This window comes from Hylobates moloch, unplaced genomic scaffold (genome assembly GCF_009828535.3).
Source record: "Hylobates moloch isolate HMO894 unplaced genomic scaffold, HMol_V3 SCAFFOLD_20, whole genome shotgun sequence".
In the NCBI taxonomy this organism is placed as follows: Eukaryota; Metazoa; Chordata; class Mammalia; order Primates; family Hylobatidae; genus Hylobates; species Hylobates moloch.
The window spans coordinates 41,053,357-41,075,475 of record NW_026652295.1 but is presented as its reverse complement, the minus strand read 5'-3'; the positions used below and the strand labels follow the sequence as shown (position 1 = coordinate 41,075,475).

General features: G+C 47.7%; 2 protein-coding genes across 2 annotated transcripts in view; one reads left to right on the top strand and one right to left on the bottom strand.

The window, feature by feature from the left end:
- The window catches only part of PRPH2 (peripherin 2), a 28,600-nt gene extending 14,405 nt beyond the window's left edge, over window positions 1-14,195 (top strand). Inside the window, exons 2-3 of the mRNA XM_032141088.2 lie at window positions 5,684-5,930; window positions 11,794-14,195. Coding sequence (XP_031996979.1) covers window positions 5,684-5,930; window positions 11,794-12,006 — 460 coding nt within the window. The 3' untranslated portion in view covers window positions 12,007-14,195. The remainder of the gene's footprint in view (window positions 1-5,683; window positions 5,931-11,793) is intronic.
- A 4,317-nt stretch (window positions 14,196-18,512) lies between these two features.
- UBR2 (ubiquitin protein ligase E3 component n-recognin 2) overlaps window positions 18,513-22,119 on the bottom strand; it is a 127,179-nt gene continuing 123,572 nt past the window's right edge. Inside the window, exons 44-46 of the mRNA XM_032140517.2 lie at window positions 21,890-22,060; window positions 20,604-20,705; window positions 18,513-19,255 (exon numbers count right to left, since the gene is read on the bottom strand). Coding sequence (XP_031996408.1) covers window positions 19,114-19,255; window positions 20,604-20,705; window positions 21,890-22,060 — 415 coding nt within the window. The 3' untranslated portion in view covers window positions 18,513-19,113. The remainder of the gene's footprint in view (window positions 19,256-20,603; window positions 20,706-21,889; window positions 22,061-22,119) is intronic.

The following is a 22,119-nucleotide window of genomic DNA, read 5'->3' as shown; positions in this document are numbered from 1 at the left end:
CATAGGTCTTATCTTAATCAAGACCCTTTCAAACCCTAGTGACTCCTCCTCCACCGCCCCTGGCCCCTTCCGCACAGAGTGAAATTCGTAGCCTGGGAAACACGCTGTGATATAAATAGCCAGCTCACCACTAAGGCGCTCTCCTCTGCCTGGCTTTGTCTTAAGAGGGTGAGAGGAGCCTTAATCTGTGGTTGGAATGAGGGCAAGCACTGAGTAAACAAGATGATGTTTGGAGTGGGGGAGGGATAGTTCCAGAAGTGAGAGACCCCAAGAGTTCCCAGGCTGGTGACCCAGGCAGGTCCCAACGTTCACCAAGCTTGGCCTTTTCCCCCAGGCTGACCTGGATGTTGCCCCTGGGAACACAATGGGAAGTTCCTAGTGTGAGGGAGATGCAGCCCTGTCTTTAGGAAGCCCCAGTCTGAGGGGACACGCAGCCCCATCTTCAGGGGGTTCCAGTCTGAGGGGAGACACAGCCCCGTCCTCAGGGAACCCCAGTCTGGTGGGGAGACACAGCCCTGACTCAGGGAGCTCCAGTGTGAGGGGAGACAGCCTGGTGGAGACCAGTAGGGTGACTTGTCTGGGGGCTCAGGGAGGCGAGGTGGGGAGATGGGGACTGTCCGCGAGCCCAGCCTGCAGACTGAGGGCAGCTCAGAGCCTCTGCTGGCCTCAGCCCACACAGCTTTAGGCCTGACCCTCACATCACAGACACCTTAGTGTGCATGAGGCAGGTGTGCAGGGTTTGCTCCACCTTAGGACCACCTGGTAGGTACGTGAGGGTAGGTGGTGGTGGCTAGGAAAGGACTCCTGGGGCAGGGAAGAGGGGAGAAAACTCACAGTTTTCCAGGAAATTTAACTTCCGGGCCTTCTGGAAACACCTGGCTGGAAAGGGCCTTGGCCACCAGTGACCTGTAAGGGGGAGATGAGGTTGGTGAGGGAGCTGGGGTGTCACCAATGGCAGCCCGATGCTCGTCCATCAACACCTCCTGTCCTGCTGCTCCTCCTACCCTCCAGGCATGGCCCCAAGGAAGGGCCTGGCTCCACAGAGTGGTTGGGTGAATTTCTATATTCCCTATTGACTTGGGTCTTGGATTACCATCTGCCTCAACCCTCTAGGCCATAAGGTCGAGGAAGGCAGGGGCATTTATTCACTGCTCTGTCTTCAGCGCCTAGAATAGCAGCTGGCAGGTAGCAGGCGCACAGCAAATATTTATCGAGTGAGTGAATGAATGAAAGGTCAAGTCAGGAGGGACAAGGGAGGTGGGGAACTCCAATGGGACCAGTGGGCAACTGCGGTGGGCTGGACCTGAGTTGTTTTTTTTTTTTTTTGAGACAGAGTCTCACTCTGTTGCCCAGAATGGAGTGCAATGGCACGATCTCAGCTCACTGCAATCTCCACCTCCCGGGTTCAAGCGATTCTTCTGCCTCAGCCTCCCCAGTAGCTGGGATTACAGGCGCCCGCCACCACGCCCGGCTAATTTTTTGTATTTTAGTAGAGATGGGGTTTCACCACGTTGGCCAGGATGGTCTCGAACTCCTGACCTCATGATCTGCCCACCTCAGCCTCCCAAAGTGCTGGGATTACAGGTGTGAGCCACCATGCCCAGCTGGACCCAACTTCTTGTGTGGCTTTGGGCAAGGCCTTGCCCTCCTCTGGGCCCCACTTGCTCCTCTGTAGGACAATCCGATGGTTTTCAAGGTCTTATCCAATGGCTCTAAGCGGAAGAAGGGGCAACATTTTCTGAGGCCTCCAGCACGTCCAGCCTGTGTCAAATGCGTGACTTGAATTGTCTCATTTATGTCCCCCATAACCCCTGAGAGGCAGCTGCTATCACTCCCAGCTCACGCAGGTCCACAGAGTTTAAGCTCCAGGGCTCCCAAATACATATTTAGGACTCAGTGGTGTGCTCTCAACCACCCCCACCCTGTCCACAGGACACTGGCAATGGCTCAGCTGGGACACTGTACTGAGGGGAAGGCTCCAGGGACAGCCTGTAGGTCAGGAGGTGGGACAGACAGCATTTGGGTTGGGAGACCCCTAGCCTTGAGGAGGGCACTTTGGGGAAGGAGGGAGGGAGCACTGCAGAGATGCCATCTGCTCAGTGTGTCCGGGGCTACTGGCCCCTCCAGAGGGACAGCAGACGGGAGTGGGAGGCCCAAGCTGAAGGCTGCTCTCACACTGCTCCAGCTTGTCTTCCCACCTCTGCCCTCCTCCGTCACCCACAGCCCGGTGCCCAGCGAGGGGCTGCAGAGGGACAGCTGAGCAAGACACAGTTTCTGCCTTCCCCACGCACATGGCTGGAGTGGGGCTTTGAGTGGTGGGCAGGCAGTGCCAGCTGGCAGGTGCTCTGTGTCGGGCCCACCATGGAGCGTGCCCTCAAAGAGCTGACAGCTGCTTTGCCACAGCTGGTAGAACCTGCACGGCCGGCTCCCCAGTGAGGGCTTTCCCGTGATATGCTATCGCGTGGTGGGCGCTGTTCTTACAACCTGATGTCAGCTCCCAGGTGCTCAGAGTACCGCCCCGACGGCTCTTGCTGGGCCACCTGCCCAGTGAGGTGGCTTTTGCTCACAGCACATGGCTCCTATGTATTAATACCAGCACTCTTCAAGCACTCTTACATGTATCACTTCATGCAATCCTTTGTTTCAAATATAAGAAAGCAGAGGCAGGGAGAGGTTAAGGAACTTGTCCAGAGGGATGGAGCTGGCATGTGGGCGAGCCAGGAGTAAACCCAGGCTGTCCGGCTCTTATCACCGACCTGTGCTGCCCATGCCACCCAGGGCCATGTGGTCTCTGGGCAGTGTGTTCTGCCCACGAAGTAGAGGGCAGGGATTACAGGGCGTGTGGAAACACGGTTGCCATGACCCAGGCCACCTCATGCAGCCCTCCTAGAAAGTCTTAATCATAATAGACGGAAGTCAACAAGGTTCATGGAAATGGAACCACCAACGGCCCTTGAGCAAAAGATGCTCAGCTTCACTCATAATGAGAAAAATGGAAATGAAAACAACCCTGAGATACTGTTTTTCAAAGATCAGGTTGGCAAAGATCAAAAGTCTGACCTGTGTGGATGTGGCTGTGGAGGACAGGTTCTCCTGAGCATGGCTGGTTGGGGTTTGTGAACCGCCCCCCACCCTCAGCCCCTGGCAGGAGAGGCCAGAGGAGAAATATGGCAGGTATCTGGCAAGATCACCCTTTGATGCAAGGATCCATCTTCAAGGAATTTACCTGTTCCATATAGTCACAATATGCAAAATGACTGATGTCCATGTTTGTATTAACGAGACTGGGAAAAACCCAAACTTCCATCAGTCTGGAACTGGCTAGGACCCATGTGCCATCCACACAATGGGAATACCATGCAGCTCATTAAAAAAAAAAAAAAAAAAAAAATCCAGGACGCTGCACAGACAGATACGAAAATATCTCAGCCGGGCGTGGTGGCTCATACCTGTAATCCCAGCACTTTGGGAGGCTGAGGCAGGCGGATCACTTGAGGTCAGGATTTCCAGAGCAGCCTGGCCAATATGACAAAACTCCGTCTCTACTGAAAATACAAAAGTTAGCTGGGCATGGTGGCACACCACTGCACTCCAGCCTGGGTGACAGAGCAAGAGTCCATCCTGCACCCCTGCCAAAAAAAAAAGATCTCCAAGATCTTGCTAAGGGAAAAAAGAAAGGTTCAAGACAGTATGTATATAATGTTCTCATTTGCAGTAATAAAAAAAGAACAGGAAAAATGAAAACATGTTTGCTTGTCCATGCATGAAGCCTCTCTCTGGTGGAACTGGCCATAGCGGTCAGGACCTGGAGGCTGAGAGATGAGGAGTGAGAGGCATTTTGTATTAAAGAGATTTTATTTAGAAGTGAAACATGGATATCTTTTAAGAGATTTGTGACCATTTCAATGAACATTGTTTAAAATAATCTGTATTGGAAACAATTATGCTTTCTATTATGTTCTAAAAGTCTATTATGTAATGCATTGTTTGTGTGCAACGTTTTTTTTCCTTCCTTCCTTTTTTTTTTTTGACAGAGTGTCACTCTATCGCCCAGGCTGGAGTGCAGTGACGTGATCTTGGTTCACTGCAACCTCTGCGTCTCGGGCTCAAGTGATTCTCGTGCCTCAGCCTCCTGAGTAGCTGGGACTATAGGCATGCACCACAATGCCTGGCTAATTTTTTTGTATTTTTATTAATTGTAGATATGAGGTTTCACCATGTTGCCCAGGCTGGTCTTGAACTCCTGACCTCAGGTCGTCTGCCCCCTTGGACCTCCCAAAGTGCTGAGATTACAGGTGTACGCCACTGCACCTGGACTACATGCAACTTTTTCTTTTTCTTTTTTTTTTTTTTTTTTGAGATGGGGTCTCACTGTGTCATCCGGGCTGGAGTGGAGCAATCTTGGCTCACTGCAACCCCTTCCTCCCGGGTTCAAATGATTCTCGTGCCTCAGCCTCCCGAGTAGCTGGGACTACAGGCGCGTGCCACCACGCCCAGCTAATTTTTGTATTTTTAGTAGAGACGGGGTTTCACCATATCGGCCAGGATGGTCTTGATCTCTTGACCTTGACGAAGATCGCCCATCTTCGTCTCCCAAAGTCCTGGGATTACAGACGTGAGCCACCGCGCCTGGCTGCAGCTTTTTATTTAGATGACAAGCACCCAGTCAAGTGCACAAATATATATATATATATATATTTTAGAGACAGTCTTGTTCTGTTGCCCAGGCTGAGAGCAGTGGTGTGATCATAGCTCACTGCTGCCTTGAACTCCTGGGCTCAAGGGATGCTCCTGCCTCGGCCTCACAAAGTGCTGGGATTACAGACATGAGCCACCACGCCCAGCCAAATGCACAAATCTTAAGTGTGCGGCTCAGTGAGTTTTGACACATAAAACACCTGGGTAATCACCCCCAGGCCAGGCAGAACATACCCAGCCTGCCTGAGGGGAAGGGGAGACTTTTCACTGTAAAGATCCCTTTTGAATTCTGAACCTGTGTGAATGTATGGTAAGCTCTAAGCAAATATACACAAAAATATAGAAGTGCAGAAGATATGCTGGGAGCCCCGCCCATCAGCCTGGAGAACCTGCTTGCAGCTGTGTCCCTTAGGTGAGTCAGGAGCTCCCACCTGGCTGGGAGTGGAGTCCTCCGAGGGCAAGGACTGTGCCTGCCTCGGGTCTCCATCCTCTGCCTCTGCACAGGCCCTGGGCCTGAGCAGGCCTTCTGGAAACACCTGGCTGGAAAGGGCCTTGGCCATCAGTGACCCGTAAGGGGGAGATGAGGTTGGTGAGGGAGCTGGGGGCATCACCAGTGGCAGCCCGATGCTTGTCCATCAACATCTCCCGTCCTGCTGCTCCTCCTACCCACCAAGCACGGCCCCAAGAAAGGGCCTGGCAGCACAGAGTGGTTGGGTGAATTTCTATATTCCCTATTGACTTGCGTCTTGGATTACCACCTGCCTCAACCCTCTAGACCATAAGGTCGACGAAGGCAGGGGCATTTATTCATTGCTTTGTCTTCAGCGCCTAGAACAGTGGCTGGCACGTAGCAGGTGCACAGCAAATATATACCAAGTGTGCGAGTGAATGACTATTCTAGGTTTCCAGAGGCAGGGGATGGGAGGAAGTGGCCCCTGGTGAGAAGCCCGGGAAGCCCATCTCCAGCTGTCTGTTTCCCTTCCAGTCGAATCAAGAGCAACGTGGATGGGCGGTACCTGGTGGACGGCGTTCCCTTCAGCTGCTGCAATCCTAGCTCGCCACGGCCCTGCATCCAGTATCAGATCACCAACAACTCAGCACACTACAGTTACGACCACCAGACAGAGGAGCTCAACCTGTGGGTGCGTGGCTGCAGGGCTGCCCTGCTGAGCTACTACAGCAGCCTCATGAACTCCATGGGTGTCGTCACACTCCTAATTTGGCTCTTCGAGGTAGGCCCTGGGCCAGCTGGGGGTTGGGGGTCCCATTTGGGTCTAATGGGGGCGGAGCCAGGCCTGGAGAGCATGCCTCCCTCCTTGGAAACAGCCTTCAGTGGAGCTGTGGGTCAGATCAGCCTGGGCTTGAACCCCACCCAGCGCCTCCACCTTTTGTATTTATTTATTTATTCATTTATTTATTTTTTGGTTTCTTTCCCACCACTTAAATTTTTTTTTTTTTTTTGAGACTGAGTCTCTCTCTGTTGCCCAGGCTGGAGGGCAGTGGCATGATCTCAGCTCACTGCAACCTCCCCCCTCCCGGGTTCAAGGGATCCTCCTGCCTCAGCCTCCCGATAGCTGGGACTACAGGCATGTGCCACCGTGCCTGGCTAATTTTTTGTATTTGTAGTAGAGACAGGTTTTCACCGTGTTAGCCAGGGTGGTCTCGATCTCCTGACCTCGTGATCCGCCTGCCTCGGCCTCCCAAAGTGCTGGGTTTACAGGTGTTAGCACCGCACCCGACTGACAATTTTTTTTTTAATTGAGGTGAGATTTATAAAAGGTAAACAATTTGGTGTCATCTAGTTGATTTACAGTGTTGTGCAAGCACCTCTACCTAGTTCCAAAAGATTTCCACCAGCTCAAGAAAATCTCACACCCATGAAGCAGTCACCACCTCCCAACCTGCCCCCCAGCCGCTGGCAACTCTTCTCTGGATTTATGTATTTTGGACATTATGTATGGGTCCAATAAATGGACCCATATTGCGTTTGGCTTCTTTTAGTTAGCATGTTTTGGAGGTTCATCCTGTGTCCCCACTTTTTGGTACTGAGGTCTTAGTCATTTAACCTCTCTGTTATATGGGGTGACAGCACTTAGCTTTGGGGACTATTGGGAGGCAACATGAACAGCATGTGCAGGTGTTCAGGAAATGGGTACTGTTTGGATTTGTGCTTCTTGAGATGCTGGTCCTCATTTACCTGTTAGTCTAATTATGTGTGGGTTCATCTTATCTGCAACACTCAGTTTCTCTGTAGCTATAGGGCTTGCAATGTAAGCAAATCCTCAGTGAGTGTGCTGAATTCGCTCCTTGGTTAAAGAGATATTCATCTTTTATTTTTATTATTTTAAATCGTTTATTATTATTATTTTTTTTAGAGACAAGAAGAAAAATTCACTCTGTCGCCCAGGCTGGAGTGCAGGAGCATGATCAGAGCTCACTGCAGCCTCAAACTCCTGGGCTCAGGGCTCTTCCCACCTCAGCCTTCTGAGTAGCTAGGACTATAGGCACATGCAGAGTAGCTGAAAACAGGTGCCCTGAGTCATACTCCATAGAGCCTTTTGTAGAAATGGGGTCTTGCTATGTTGCCCAGGCTGCTCTCCAACTCCTGGCTTCAAGCAATCCTCCTACCTTGGTCCCCCAAAGTGCTGGGATTACAGGTGTGTGCCACTGCCTCTGGCCAAGAGATATTTTTTTCTTTTTTTTTGAGACGAAGTCTTGCTCTGTCACCCAGGCTGGAGTGCAATGGCACGATCTCAGCTCACTGCAAGCTCCGCCTCCCAGGTTCAAGCAATTCTCCTGTCTCAGCCTCCCAAGTAGCTGTGATTACAGGTGTGCACCACCACACCCAGCCAGTTTTTGTATTTTTAGTAGAGATGGGGTTTTACCATGTTGGCCAAGCTGGTCTTGAACTCCTGTCCTCAAATAATCCACCAGCCTCGACCTCGGCCTCCCAAAGTGCTGGGATTACAGGCGTGAGCCACCACGCATGATCAGAGATATTTCTTAAACATGTACCCATATGCCAGGCACAGCTCTAGGTGTTGCATGAGAACCTGTTTGTTAGTAAATGAGGTGGCACGGTGACTCAGGGTACCTGCTTTGAGCTACCTTGAGAGCAGAAAATCCAAACTTCAAAATCCCAGCGTACAAAGCCAGGAAGATTTGGTGAGGAAGTTTTTTCCATTGAGAAGATTCCCAAAGATTCCTTTAAATGAGTCACTGTCCTAATGCTATCAGCCAGTGCATCCTGCCTGTGGCTGATAAACACCTCCTTTAACTCACCACATGAAACTAAAGGGTGACTGTATGTCCAGGAAGCCGACTTTTTTTTTTTTTTTGAGACGGAGTTTCGCTCTTGTTGCCCAGGCTGGAGTGCAGTGGCGCGGCGCAATCTCGGCTCACTGCAACCTCAGCCTCCTGGGTTCAAGTGATTCTTCTGCCTCAGCCCCTCTCGAATAGCTGGGATTACAGGCGCCCACCACCACGCCTGGCTAATTTTGTATTTTTAGTAGAGGCGAGGTTTGACCATGTTGGCTGGGCTGGTCTTGAATTCCTGACCACAGGTGATCCCCCCACCTCAGCCTCCCAAAGTGCTGGGATTACAGGTGTGAGCCATTGTGCCCAGCCAAAGCCTTCTTTTAATGTTGAGGCAAACACAGCATATTCATGACTATTTATTGGTCGCTGACTCCTTGACACAGAGTTTTGGGTGGGTAGAATGAGGAGAGGAACATGCTGCTGGAAATTTAGATGGCCACATTCCCTGAAAACACACAAAAAGAAGACTGAATATAAAAGAAGTCATAAAAGTTCACTAGCATTGAGCTCAGGAGTTTGAGACCAGCCTGGGCAACATAGTGGGACTTCATCTCTACTAAAAAAAAAAAAAAAAAAAAAAAATTGCTGGACGTGGTGGCGCATACCTATAGTCCCAGCTACTCAGGTACTTGGATGGCCAAGATGGGAGGATCTCATGAGCCCCAGAGATGGAGGCATAAAAGAAGTCAGCGGAGCCAGGAGCGGTGGCTCACGCCTGTAATCCTAGCAGGCATTAGCTAGGATTTGGGAGGCTAAGGCAGGAGGATCAATTGAGCCCAAGAGTTTAGACCAGCCTGGGCAACATAGCAAGATCTCGTCTCTACAAAAAACACAAAAATCACGGCCAGGCGCGGTGGCTTATGTCTGTAATCTCAGCACTTTGGGAGGCTGAGGCGGGCGGATCACCTGAGGTTGGGAGTTTGCAATCAGCCTGACCAACATGGAGAAACCTCGTCTCTACCTAAAAATACAAAATTAGCTGGGCCTAATGGTGCATGCCTGTAATCCCAGCTACTTGGGGGCTGAGGCAGGAGAATTGCTTGAACCCGGGAGGTGGAGGTTGTGGTGAGCCGAGATCACGCCATTGCACTCCAGCTTGAGCAACAGGAGCAAAACTCCGTCTCAGAAAACAAAACAAAAACAAAAACATAAAAATTAGCTGTGTGTGGTGGTGCACACGTGTAGTCCTGGATACTCAGGAGGCTGAGGCAGGAGGATCACCTGAGCCCTGGAGGTCAAGGCTGTCATAAGCCATGATCGCAACACTGCACTCTTAACAGAGCCAGACCCTATCTCAAAAAAAAAGAGTCAGTGGGAAAATGGGGTTCCACTGGCTGCCTCTTAGTGGCCCACCTTTATAGAAATCTAGTGGACTGCATTAGACAAGGATGAGCTTATTGGGAAGAGGGCATTCAAATGCCCCTTTTACTTGGGGCCTTTAATGGACAGAGGTCTGATGGGCCAAGGGTGGCTGAGCATAATATTAGGAGTCTGATCTCGGCTGTGCCTGCCTAGGCTTCACAATCCAGTCAGGACATGATGTCTAATTTATGAGCCAAAGGGAGGATCATTACCAAGTGCAAAACTCACAGTGCAGAGAGCCTCCTTCAGGAAAGCAGGAGGGGATCAGAGAGGACGCGTTCACATCAAGAGGACTTCATGGAGGAGGTGACTTTTCCCGCTGTAAAAATATTTATTCAACTTCCAGTTAATAATAGTAACATAAATCTAAAACTCTATCAGTTATTATTATCTACTACCATAATTATAAAATGTCCCAGAGCATTCATTCAAAAGAGATTTACTGAGGCCCTCCCCCTACCTGGTACTGTTCTAGGTGCTGGGATTCTGAGTGAGCCAGATGCGTAAGGGCCATCCCTGCCCTCAGGGAGCAGCTTCATCCTGTTGTAGAGTTTGCTGTGCCATACAAAGAAGTGGAAGAGAGCACGCCAGGAATTTGTATAGAAACAAGTGGCTAATGGAATGTACGGAATATATTATAGAAAAATGAAAACAGGGTGTGGTGGCTCACGCCTGTAATCCCAGCACTTTGGGAGGCTGAGGCGGGCGGATCACCTGAGGTCAGGAGTTTGAGACCAGCCTGGCCAACATGGCAAAACCCTGTCTCTACTAAAAATATAAAAATTAGCCAGGCGTGGTGCCAAGTTTTTGACACCTGGTAATCCCAGCTACTCGGGAGGCTGAGGTAGAATTGCTTGAACCTGGGTGGCGGAGATTGCAGTGAGCCAAGATCGTGCCATTGCACTCCAGCCTGGGTGACAGAGCAAGACTCCATCTCAAAAGAAAAAAAAGTGAAAACAATAAGCTAATTATCAGCTACAGCTGACTCTTTTGCTCTTCTGTTGATCCTTACTGTGCACCAGGTACTGTGGTGGTGTTTGCTGGAGTGCAGTGGTGGAGTCATGGCTCACTGCAGCCTCCATCTCCGGTGCTCATGAGATCCTCCCATCTTGGCTACCCAAGTACCCTGGTAGCTGGGACTACAGGCACGCGCCACCACACCCAGCAATTATTTTTATTTTTATTTTTAGTAGAGATGAGGTCTCACTATGTTGCCCAGGCTGGTCTAGAACTCCTGAGCTCAAGCAATCCTCCCTCCACCTTTGCCTCCCAAAGTGCCGGGATTACAAGCATGCACCATTGCACTCGGCCTGTGTGTTTTACACATATTAAAGTGTCACAGTATCCACACGAGGCGGGCACCACTTCATCTGAAAATCTGCAAACCAGATGAATAAAGTGAGGTTTCCTGGTCACACAGCTGGCTAAATGCCAGAGCTGGGTTTGAACCCAGGCATTTTGGCACCAAGTCTGCCACACAGTGAATGCTAGTGAACAAATCCAAATTATTTTTTAACAGCATCCATTCATCACTGTGCTCATCAAAATAATGGAAGGGCCGGACACGGTGGCTCGCACCTGTAATCCCAGCACTTTGAGAGGTCGAGGTGGGTGGATCTCTTGAGGCCAGGAGTTTGAGGCCAGCTGGCAACATGGGGAAACCACATATCTACAACAATAACCAAAAAAAAAAAAAACAAAAATTAGTCAGGTATGGTGGCAGGTGCCTGTAACCTCAGCTATTCAAGAGGCTGAGGCATGAGAATTCCTTGAACACAGGAGATAAGAGTTTGTAGTGAGCTGAGACCACGCCACTGCACTCCAGCATGAGTGAGAGCGAGACTTGTCTCAAAAAAAAAAAAAAAAAAGTACCACACATCAGATGCAGAAAAGGAGGTGACCTCTTAATTCCACCCAAAGCAGTTACTGAACTACCCAATATGTGCCAAGCAACGGGGTGTAGAGGGGCACTGAGGTGAAGGCACCCAGGAATAATGCACCTGGGATGGGAGCGACCCGAGGGGATACGGAGGGAGGATGAGCTGCAGGGGAGCTCACCAAGGGCTGAAGGTGACTTAACAGATGAACATGGAGAGGAACAAGGTTCTAGGCAGAGAGCATAGCAGATGATAAAGACCTAGAGGGGAGAAAGTATGGGGCATGGGTGAATCCGAAGCAGCCCAGGGTGGCTGGAAAGGGAGGAGGAGAGGGGTCTGACATGAGGCTGGAGAAGAGTCAGGTGTGTTGAGCACTGAGGGCAGGGCAGCGTGGGGCAGGCTGTCACCAACCCACATTCCACAGTGCTCAGGTTGAGTCCTCTCTGGGACCCTCAATTTGACGCTCTTGTGGTTTCCTAATGGTCCAGCTCCCAGTGATTCTCCCAGATTGCCTCTAAATCTCCTCTCCCGCCACCAGGTGACCATTACAATTGGGCTGCGCTACCTGCAGACGTCGCTGGATGGTGTGTCCAACCCCGAGGAATCTGAGAGCGAGAGCGAGGGCTGGCTGCTGGAGAAGAGCGTGCCGGAGACCTGGAAGGCCTTTCTGGAGAGTGTGAAGAAGCTGGGCAAGGGCAACCAGGTGGAAGCTGAGGGCGCAGACGCAGGCCAGGCCCCAGAGGCTGGCTGAGGGCCCTGGGGCCCCTCCCCTCCCGAACACTGAGAAATAGTGGACTCCAAGAAACGTGGATCTCCCCCTCGTCCAACTCTGAAAGTCTGAATCTCCCACGGGGGGCACCATCTTACAGAGACTCTCCCTGAGGGTGGAATTTAAGTTTAGGGTCCCTAAAAGCATTTGACACACAGTTGTTGAATGACTGACCCAAAATGTGAACGAATGAGCTCCCTTCAGGCCCGCTGCCCTAGGATATGCCCTCCTGGTGACTCAGGGGCTTTCTCAGAGGACTAGCCCAGGACCCATCTTTCTCACACAGATTTAGTCCCACCCTATGGCCACTGGCCGTATCTGAGGGCTGCTCCCCTTTTAGAATTTACCTCTTATGAGCTCCATGTTGCTTCACTCTATATCCAAAGTGTCACTTGGTGCATAAGCACAGAAATCTGAAAAATGGCCATGTTGTCTTTTTTTTTTTAATGCCAAGATTGACAGGTTGGCTGTTTGCTTAATGCCAGAAGTTGGGGGAAAGTTACACTTTTCTAAGAATAATGGACTCTTAAGGCATTGAGGGCTCTAAACAGGATTCTTTAATCATGCAGCAAGAGAATTTCAAGGCAGGAGATTATTTCCCACCAAAAACACAGTGAAAGGCCTGCTTTTGTGTCCCATTCACATGCCCTCAGTCACTGAGTCTGGAGTGAACCATGGGTTGAGGAAGTCAGGCTATTGGCGTGTCCCAGCACCACACCACCCCTGAAGTGCCAGGTGATCTCCTGTGGCTCATCTGTGGAAACAGTGGGGTAGGCTGCTGCCCTGCTGTGGAAGAGGAGCAACAATCAGACATGAGTCCACCCTTTGGAGACCAGGCCTCAGCTCTAGGTGGGCCCAGGGACACTCACACAGGTGGCCATCACAGCCCCATGGACAACACTAATTGTCCACAGCAAAGGGCAAGGAATCCTCTGGGAGCTTCTTCTGTTTCTTCCCCCGAGATACCCATCTTGAAAAACACCATTTCTGGAATGCTTCTGCATCAAAGGAGATTCTTTGAGATAGCCCATCTTCCTGAGCTAGCAAATACAGGAGTTTTCACTTTCTTTAGGAAAGAGAAGCTTTCAGGGGAAGGAGAGAATGATTTTGCTGACTTCCCAAGCCCTTGTGACCAGACCAAGGCAGGGCCCAGCATAATTCCGCCAGTTGGATGAACATTCAACAGAGCTCATTTCTACCTGGCTGGAGACCGAAGCCAGAAGGCAAAAACCAGAAAGGGAACAGTCCATAATTTACCTCTGCTTCTGATCGATGGTGTTTGGGAAGAGGTTACTTTGGACTGAGTTTGGGTTCTTTGCTGTCCTAAGAACTTCAGTGTAGAGAAAATAAGACTTCTGGTGCTGCCTGGGGTATGTTCTGGGCTTAATTCCCCCAAGCAGAAGACCAGATCCAAGATGTCTGGACACCCTGTCGGACATTGGTCCCAAGTTTAATTAGATTTCTGAATCTCGTTGAGGCCAAGGAATGATCCATACGGAAAAAATGCTGAGCCAGCCATCTTTGGCAAAGGTCCCTGAGCTCTCGCCGTCTCTCAAGAGTGCTGAGAACCACGGTGAAAGTGCTGCTCTAGGCCCACAAGTGTAACTATGCTGTTAACAGCTGCCAATAGATATTAAAATTCATACTGTATGAAAATCACTTTTGTTAAATGACTGTTTAAGCCCATTCAACAACATATTATCGCAGAATCCTCTACTACAGCTAGTATTTGCCAAAAAAAGAAAAGAAACTCACCCTAAAGGGAAGCATTGGTAACGATCATTGTTATAAACATGGCTTGGGTATCACATCTCTCCATCTTGCCATCTCTTACCTGTAAGAACAGTGACTATTACAACAGTGACTATTATTATATCCAAATAATCTCAGCATTTGCTGGAATTTGAACCAGAGCTGAATACATGGAATTTCAATGTAGTAACTTAGGCAAAACTTCAAGCCATTTTTTCTTCTCCTCTGGTCAAAATGTTATTTCCTCAAACAGGGAAATATGAGTCTCTATGGGGCCAGGTTATAGGGGCAAATGTGAACAACCTGAGAATCTGAAGGTTGTTGAGAGGACCGAGTGCATTGACTCTACAATAAATCTCACTCATTGGTTCGGAGCAGGCTTAGGGTTAACTGCATTTTAACAGGTCTTCTCAGGTAGTCGGTAGTTGCGAGAGAAACCTGGACCACTCCTTTTGGTCACCTACCAGTGCCCAGGAAGTCTCTACTATCAGGTTTTTGCTTGTGTGTAACTTCAGTCTTTCCTTGGGCTGGTGTAAATCCTTTTCTCCTGAGGGACCCAGCCAGCATTTTTTTTTTTTTTCCCCCAAATATGGAGTTTTGCTCTTGTTACCCAGGCTGGAGTGCAATGACATGATCTCAGCTCAGTGCAACCTCCGCCTCCTGGGTTCAAGTGATTCTCCTGGCTCAGCCTCCCTACTAGCTGGGATTACAGGCGTTTGCCACCACGCCTGGCTAATTTTTGTATTTTTAGTAGAGATGAGATTTCACCATGTTGGCCAGGCTGGTCTTGAACTCCTGTCCTTAGGTGATCGGCCCGCCTTGGCCTCCCAAAGCACTGGGATTACAGGAGTGAGCCACTGCACCTGGCCCCAGCTAGCTTTTAAAGTTCTGCCAGCATAGCCCTGGGATGGGGTGAGGGGTAGACAGGGCCTTAGGACTTTCATTTTTAAAATGCTCACTCCATAGTGAAGAAACAGGTGATGACTATCCTGAATATTTGGGAAGCCGTGTCCTAGAATTTTTGGCCTCAGTTCCAGAACCCACAGCTTCTTTACAACATGCTTCAAGCCTGGGACTGAGCTGCCAGTAAATAAACCCCTAGTAACCTTAATATGGGTTAATAAGATTAGGTGCCCGCTCTGCACGCTCCCTTGCCCCTCCTCGTCCGGGCACCTATTATGCTAGGCCAGCATGTTTGCAGCTTAGCTAGGGACAATCGTGGACCAAGACAGGGCTTTTCATCCACTACTGGCTAAAAAGATGGCTCTCAATGACAGCGCAGGCAGGCAGCACCACTGTGTTAGGAAGAGAAAAATGTCTGTCGAATACTATGAAAGTCCAGGGAAGAGACAGGTGCCTTCCCAGGTCACAATGGATAGGTTGGCTGGAAGGGGAAAAACATGTCAGTCCTTAACTCCTGACAGCATTTTATCCTGTCCATCACAGAGGAGTGTAAACAGCAAAGTTACAGATTAGAGAATGCTGAGCTCTCAGGATGGCGTCAAATGGAGGATTAAGACGTAAGGGACAACTTCTAGCTATTTACCTGAGGGAAGTGAAAATTCAGGTTTGTACAAAAACCTACCTGTGAATGTTTGTAGCAGTAATCACCAAAACAATCACCCAAACTCACCCAAATGCCCTTCATCTGGCAACTGCCCAGAAGTCTGTACAACGGAATGCTACTCAGCAATCCAAAGGAACAGGGAGGACCCAAATGCATTCTTCTTTAGTGAGAAGCCAGACTCAAAATGCTACATACGATACGATTCCATTTATATAACATTCGGGAAGAGACAAAACAAAGGGAGAGAAAAAACACTGGTAGCTGAAAGCCACGATGAGGCAAGAAGCTGACTACACAGGGGACTTTTGGGGATGACGGAATTGTTCTATTTCTCGACTGTGGTTGTTTAACTGTATGCATTTGTTAAAATGTATAAAACTGTACACTAAAAAGAGCTAATCTGTTTGTAAAATATACCTCAATAAATGTGACTTAAAAAACAAGAGTAGGAACAGGCCAGGCACAGTGGTTCATACCTATAATTCTAGCATTTGGGAGGCTGAGGCGGGAGAATCATTTGAGCCCAAGGGTTCAAGACCAGCCTGGGCAATATAGCGTGTCCATATCTACAAAAAAAAAAAAATACAAAAATTAGCCAGGCGTGGTGGCATGTGCCTATAGTACAAGCTACTGGGGAGGCTGAGGTGGGAGGATTGCTTGAGCCCAGAAGGTTGAGGCTGCAGTGAACCAAGGCTGTGCCACTGCACTCCAGCCTGTGGGACAGAGCAAGACCCTGTCTCTTTAAAAAAACCAAACCAAACCACCACCACGCCAAAACCAAGAGTAGGAAGAGAGGGAGGAGCATGTCAGAAGGGGCTTCATGAGTTCCTGGAACTAAAGACAAGAGTAGTGAAGGCAGTAGGCTGGGAGCAGTGTTACTGACCAGAAGGCAGGGCGAGTGCAATGGAAACCCTGCTGTTTTAGTTTGATGCTCTCAAGAGGATTTCAAAAAAAAAGAATTCTCATGGGCAATGACTCCCCTAGGAAGACAGTGTAGCTGCCTTTCTATGTCTCTCTCTCAAAAGCAGGAAGTGGTCATATAAAAAAAGAAAAAAAGAACCCTCCAACAGCCCTGAAAAACCAGCGAGCACACTAGGGGAGTGTGTAAGGACAAGGATCTTGAGATCACCAGGTAAGGATGAACAAGAGTTTAAACCCAGACACAGGTCTTGGAGTGCCCTGTTTCCCAGTGATTTGAGTTCCAAAATCGCCCAGAAAGGTCACACGCTGTCATGGCTAATGAATATGAAACTTAATCAGCTAAAATGATGATCACACTTTCTCTGGGAAGGTCAAGATAGTTTGGCTAATGGCCATAATAATATAAGCCTCTTAAATTTAAAGCTAGTACAGACATCCCACTGTATTTGTAGCAAGGTGACACGGGGCTCATTGCTGTGGCAGGTGTGTAAAATGACACGGAAAGATATATGCTAACCAAAAGTAATGCCAACACCTAAAGCATTTATTTGGGTATCTTTAAACTTTTTACATATGATACATTCCAAATTTTACAAGTTGTCCACAGATATTAAAGTTATAGCCAATTTATTAAACAGATATGATTTTCCCTGATACGGAAAGCATATGTTATATAAACATTTCTACAATAAACATAAAACATGCGGAACAAATCATAAAACTAACATGATTTGTAAGGTAGGAAAGACAATTAGCTTAACACCAGAAAATAAAAAGGTGTGTATGTTGCAATTTCATGTAAATTCATCTTCTCCCAGGCTCTGTGATATTCTCAGAGAATGGAATCCAGAGACAACCTTTGCTAACTCCAGGCTCCTAGGAAGTTGGGCTGGAAAGCTGGAGTATTGTTATGATTTGGTGAAAATGTTTATAATCCACTTGTAGAGAGAGAAACCTGGTCTTATTGTTTTAAATTTTAGCTTGGTGAACATATGAAAAAAAGCCAAAAGAAGCTTACCTTAAAAAGCTGAAGAAACTGGATGTGACAGAGGCCAAAATAAACATGAATTATGCCAACCACAGCCCAAACAACCAGATCTTATGAATGAAGGCCAGAAAAAGGGGGAGAGAGGTGGATTCAAATGTGAATTTTCTTTCTATTGGTCCTCCTCTCAGTTGGGTGAGTCAGTCCCAAGCAAGAATGGTGACGGTCATCCTCCTCTCAAGAGGGGGCAGTTCTTTCACACACTACCTTGGAGAGGAATGTGGCTTCTACATTCTCACTTCTTTTAGCTTCAGGTCCAGATTTCTGACCTTCTTCCTGCTATACTGTGGAGCATGCCTAGTTGACTGGTAGCTGAGTGGAACAAAACTTGTAGATGTAATTCAAAGAAAACTGACTGAAAGGGTCACTTGCATTGGTTAAAAAAATCCAAGAGCCTCTTATCACTCATTTGTTCCTTAGCCCCACCTTAGACAGGCTCAGAATTTAATTCCTCTACTAAGTCTTCAGTTACTCTCTGCATGTATTCAAGCGCTCAGCAGTCATACATCAAACAATAGTAGTTGTGTGGTACATAATAATTATAAGCTATTTTGTAAGTGGCTCTTGTTCTAGGAAGGCACCTCAGTAAGAACAATCTTCAAAAAGAATAAAAAGCCTGGGTGCCAGACCATCCCAGGAATGCACTAAGTGAGCCAGCAAGGAAGGAGCAGCTTGTCTGTTTCAGGAAATGCTGGCTGGGTGGGAGTGGGTTCTCACCTTCTTTAGTGTTTGGCTTTAGATGATATACTCTGCCAATTTAGCCTTAGAAATAACAAGAGATTACTACTGTCTGAAACATTAGGGTATTCTAAAAGAATACAGATAAGAAAATTAGAATACTCATTTAGAATACCTATTATTTTAAACTTAAGCTTGGTGAACATCTGAAAAAAAGCCAAAAGAAGCTTACCTTAAAAGCTCAAGAAACTGGATGTGACAGAGGCCAAAATAAACATCACTTATGCCAACCACAGCCCAAACGACCAGATGTTATGAATGAAGGCCTCTCATCTAGATATTAGGATATCTAAAAGAATATCCTAAATTTTTAATCCATATTATTTTAGAATATCCTAATTTTTCTTCCTAATTCTAAAAGAATATCCTAATTTTTTAGACCATCCTAAGTTTTGGGAAAGCCCTTTGAGTTTTCTCAAAGCCAAAAGTCTTGCCATAAAAAAAAAAAGAAAAAAAAACCTCCAACAGCCCTGAAAAACCAGCCAGCACACCAGGAAACCACCTTCTCCCCACGGGCTTCTTCTGCACGTGTGTCCCCCAACTCTCTCATAGTCAATGGAGAGAAGGGAACACTCCCTTCAAAATCAACCACTTTTCTCCTAGCAGTAGGGTCCTGTCAGCAGAGGGGACACCAACCCAGCCCCAGTGTTGGGCCACTCAGTGGAACCATGAAGTATGACCCAACAGACCACAGAGACTTTGTTTCCTGCCTCCGTTGAGTCAGCTTCAGACCCACAGTTCACTATCATCAATAACGTGAAATACCACACAATGGCTGGGACTACGCAGTCAGACCCCCACAAAGGGGCTGGATCCAAACTAGGAAGAGAAGCTCCTTGCTCGATCTTAAAACCCAAGACGTTATATCTGAGGGGCACAGCAAACAGTGCAAGAAAATCTGCTGATGGAAGATGATTTTCATCAGTCCTCAGAACCAGAAACTATAAAACTGGGAAGGAAAGTTTAAATAAAGAATTTATTTCCAAATTCAGCAGAACTTCTTTCTTTCTTAAAAAGCCAACTGGGTTAAAAAAATCCAAGTTTGTGTTTTTTGGTGGTGCAATAATTATAAATGTTGCCAGTCAATGCCAACCAGTGTCTGATTGGCTTCCTGTGCATGTCCAATTTCCTCTGTGACACTGTGTTGGTGCCAGAGCTTCTGAATCTTCTTGAATCGCTCTTTGCATAAATGTAAAGGATTTCCCCGTCTAGAAAGAGAAGACACATGTCACTCAGAATGTGTTCTGTTTATTCCTCTATTATAACCGAACCCTTCCTGATTTAGGCAAGGTTACAAGTTATTGGTTTTAGACCTCCTGCAACATTTCTGTCTGGCAGGTGACTGTGGCTATTAACAAAAATATCAGCTCTGACCATTTGCCAAAAGCAGGTAAAAGGGAATAAGTGCTAAAATGAGGAAGGAAAGGTACACAAACCACACTTACCCAGAGTGAGGTGAGGGAATAGAGGTTGCAGGGGATAAGGAGGGTCTGGGTTGAGAGGCTAAAACTACCAATTCATTGCCCATTTTGTTGGTAACATGTAAAAAGGAAAGGGGGCAGAGGAGAAGGCGAAAGAAGAATTACAGGAGTAAAAATGTTCCTCACAGATTTTAACTAAGAGTGCAAAGAAAAAGGAAAAGAAAAGAAAAACGTTCCTCAGATGCAATCTTTCAGCCACAGTCTCAGTGAAGCAATCAAATATGAGTAACTTCCAGGTCCAATTTAAACACAAGTGCAAGCATTGATGGGTTCCTGCCTGGGACCAGTGCCCTGAGCCAGGCACCTCTACTCCTGTTTCTGAGCACAGCCATCCTCTCACTCACTAACCAGACTCTCCTCCTAACAGCCCACGCTGAGAATAGTGGGAAGCACCATCACTGGGTGGCACATGGGCATAGCCTTGCAGTCCAGCGCCTGGGGCAGCTCATCTACTTACCTTGCTTGGGTTTCTAGGCCTTCAACATCTGCTACTTAAGGCTGGATAGGCATATCTATGGAGGTTAAAACTTATACCTCCTTTAGACAAAAGAGATGGTCTAAAAGAAGTTCTTTAGTAGTGCTTGGGGGAATTGTTAGCTTACAATATACTAAAGCTACCAGAGTAGAAGTAACTTAGCCTCAAATATTGTTATATTGTTCTTTATGTTTTAAATCTTTGTCCCCCAGATTTTAATGTAGTAAGCACATTTGTTAGCAATTAAGATTTTCTCAAACACTGGGCTTCCTCTATACAAGGCCATACAAGTCAGAGTGGGCCATCCCTGGAGTGCTCTGAGCTGGGATGCCATATGGCAATTCAAACAGTTCTTTGGAGTGATAAATGGAATAAAGTTGCACTCTGTCCTATTCTCTTCCCTTACCTATCCTGATGCTCCTCATGGCATTCTGAAGGCTGGGAAAAGAACACCAAACCAGGCTGACAGGGCACCCTCCTTGGAAGACTCCACAGATAACACTTCTTCCAGAACCACCTCAGCCCTCCACCCTCAGGACGTCACCACATACTGAAGGGTGCCGCAGGCCCTGAGTTAGCTAACTCAGGATGGGTTCTTACCTGAGTCCCTGGTCGGTCTCCCCATAGTCATCAAGGTAAGGAGGAGAATAAAAACAGCCTTTGGTTTTGCCAGCTAAAAATAGCACCTGACATTCCCGTACTCTGTAGAGAGGCCATTCATACGTTATGCATTTACACATTAGTAACCAACATTTGTATTCAGTTCCAAATAGAATGAAGTCTTATAGTACTGATATTTAAACCACTATTAGGAGGAAGTTATCCATTAAAAAACTGTGCACAAACTAGGAAACAGGTTGATTCGAGTCAAATTTGTGTCCCCTGATCCCTTTGAGAGATTTGCCTTTATCTGGCATTAATAGTTCAGCGCAATTAAACAGACATTTATTGAGAACCTAATATGTATAAGAAATTGTCAAGGTACTAGGGGGATGACTAAGCTATGGATACAACCTATGCTCCAGAGGAGCCCAAACTCATGTTATGCCTCTGCTTCAAACCCTGAAATGGCTTCCACCTTGCCCAGAGATGTCACCAGCACACAGCAGGCCCCTGGATTCTCTCACCTGTGCACAACACTCCAGTGACACGAGCCTCCTTGCCTTGAGGAGGCAGGCACATTTCTACCCCAGGAACTGTGCAGAATGTTCTGAGTAGAATGTTCTCCCACTTCTTTAGGTCTTTACTCAGAAGTCATGTTCTTAGGAAGCCTTCCCTGATCTACTAAAATTAAATCTCAAATTTAGCTCCACAGCTGCCATTTCATATTCCCCTTCCCTGCTTTATTTTTTCTCCTTAGCCTGTATCACTATCTAAATTCTTGTCAGTCTCGCTTGTCCTCTCTCTCATTAGAAAATGAGCTCCATCCATGAGGGCAGAGATCTTTGCACTGTGGACTACCGCATTCTCAATGCCTAGTACATAGTAGTCACTAATCACAAGCTGGCATGTAGAGTTGTGATAATACGTATAAGTGGAGGTAAAATCCAAAAGCCATGAGGACATGAGGACACAACAGAAAGAGTAATTCTCACTGGATTTGGACAGAAAATCAGAGAAGTTTCACATTAGTGGGAGACATGAAGCAAGTAGAACAGAACTGTCACCTATGGTTGGGGGAAGAGGAGTGGGAATGGTGACAATAAAAGAACCAACAGAGTTGGCATGGACCAAATGTGAGACGTGAGGAGACAAGGAGCTCCATGTTTCTGGAATGAGTCACACAGAACAGTAGTCTCAAAATTCCTGGCAATATAGTAGTTTCCTGTGACATCCTAACAGTCAGATACTGAGGCAGATCCAAAGCTAAAAAGCCAGGTCCTTACCTCAGGAAGATGCCCACTCCAGAGCCACAGGAGTAGGTGTGAGCTGTGCAGGCTCCTACATCCTCCCCTTCCAGTTCAGTCTGGCAGCAGTAACTCTGGGAGCACAGCAGAGATCCACACACAAGGCACAGAGTTGGGGCTCTGCTCTTATCACCACCTGATTTCGGGCACCTCCAAGGGATAAAAAACCCACAAGTCATTGATCTAAAGAGTGGCTACAGAGCTAGTGA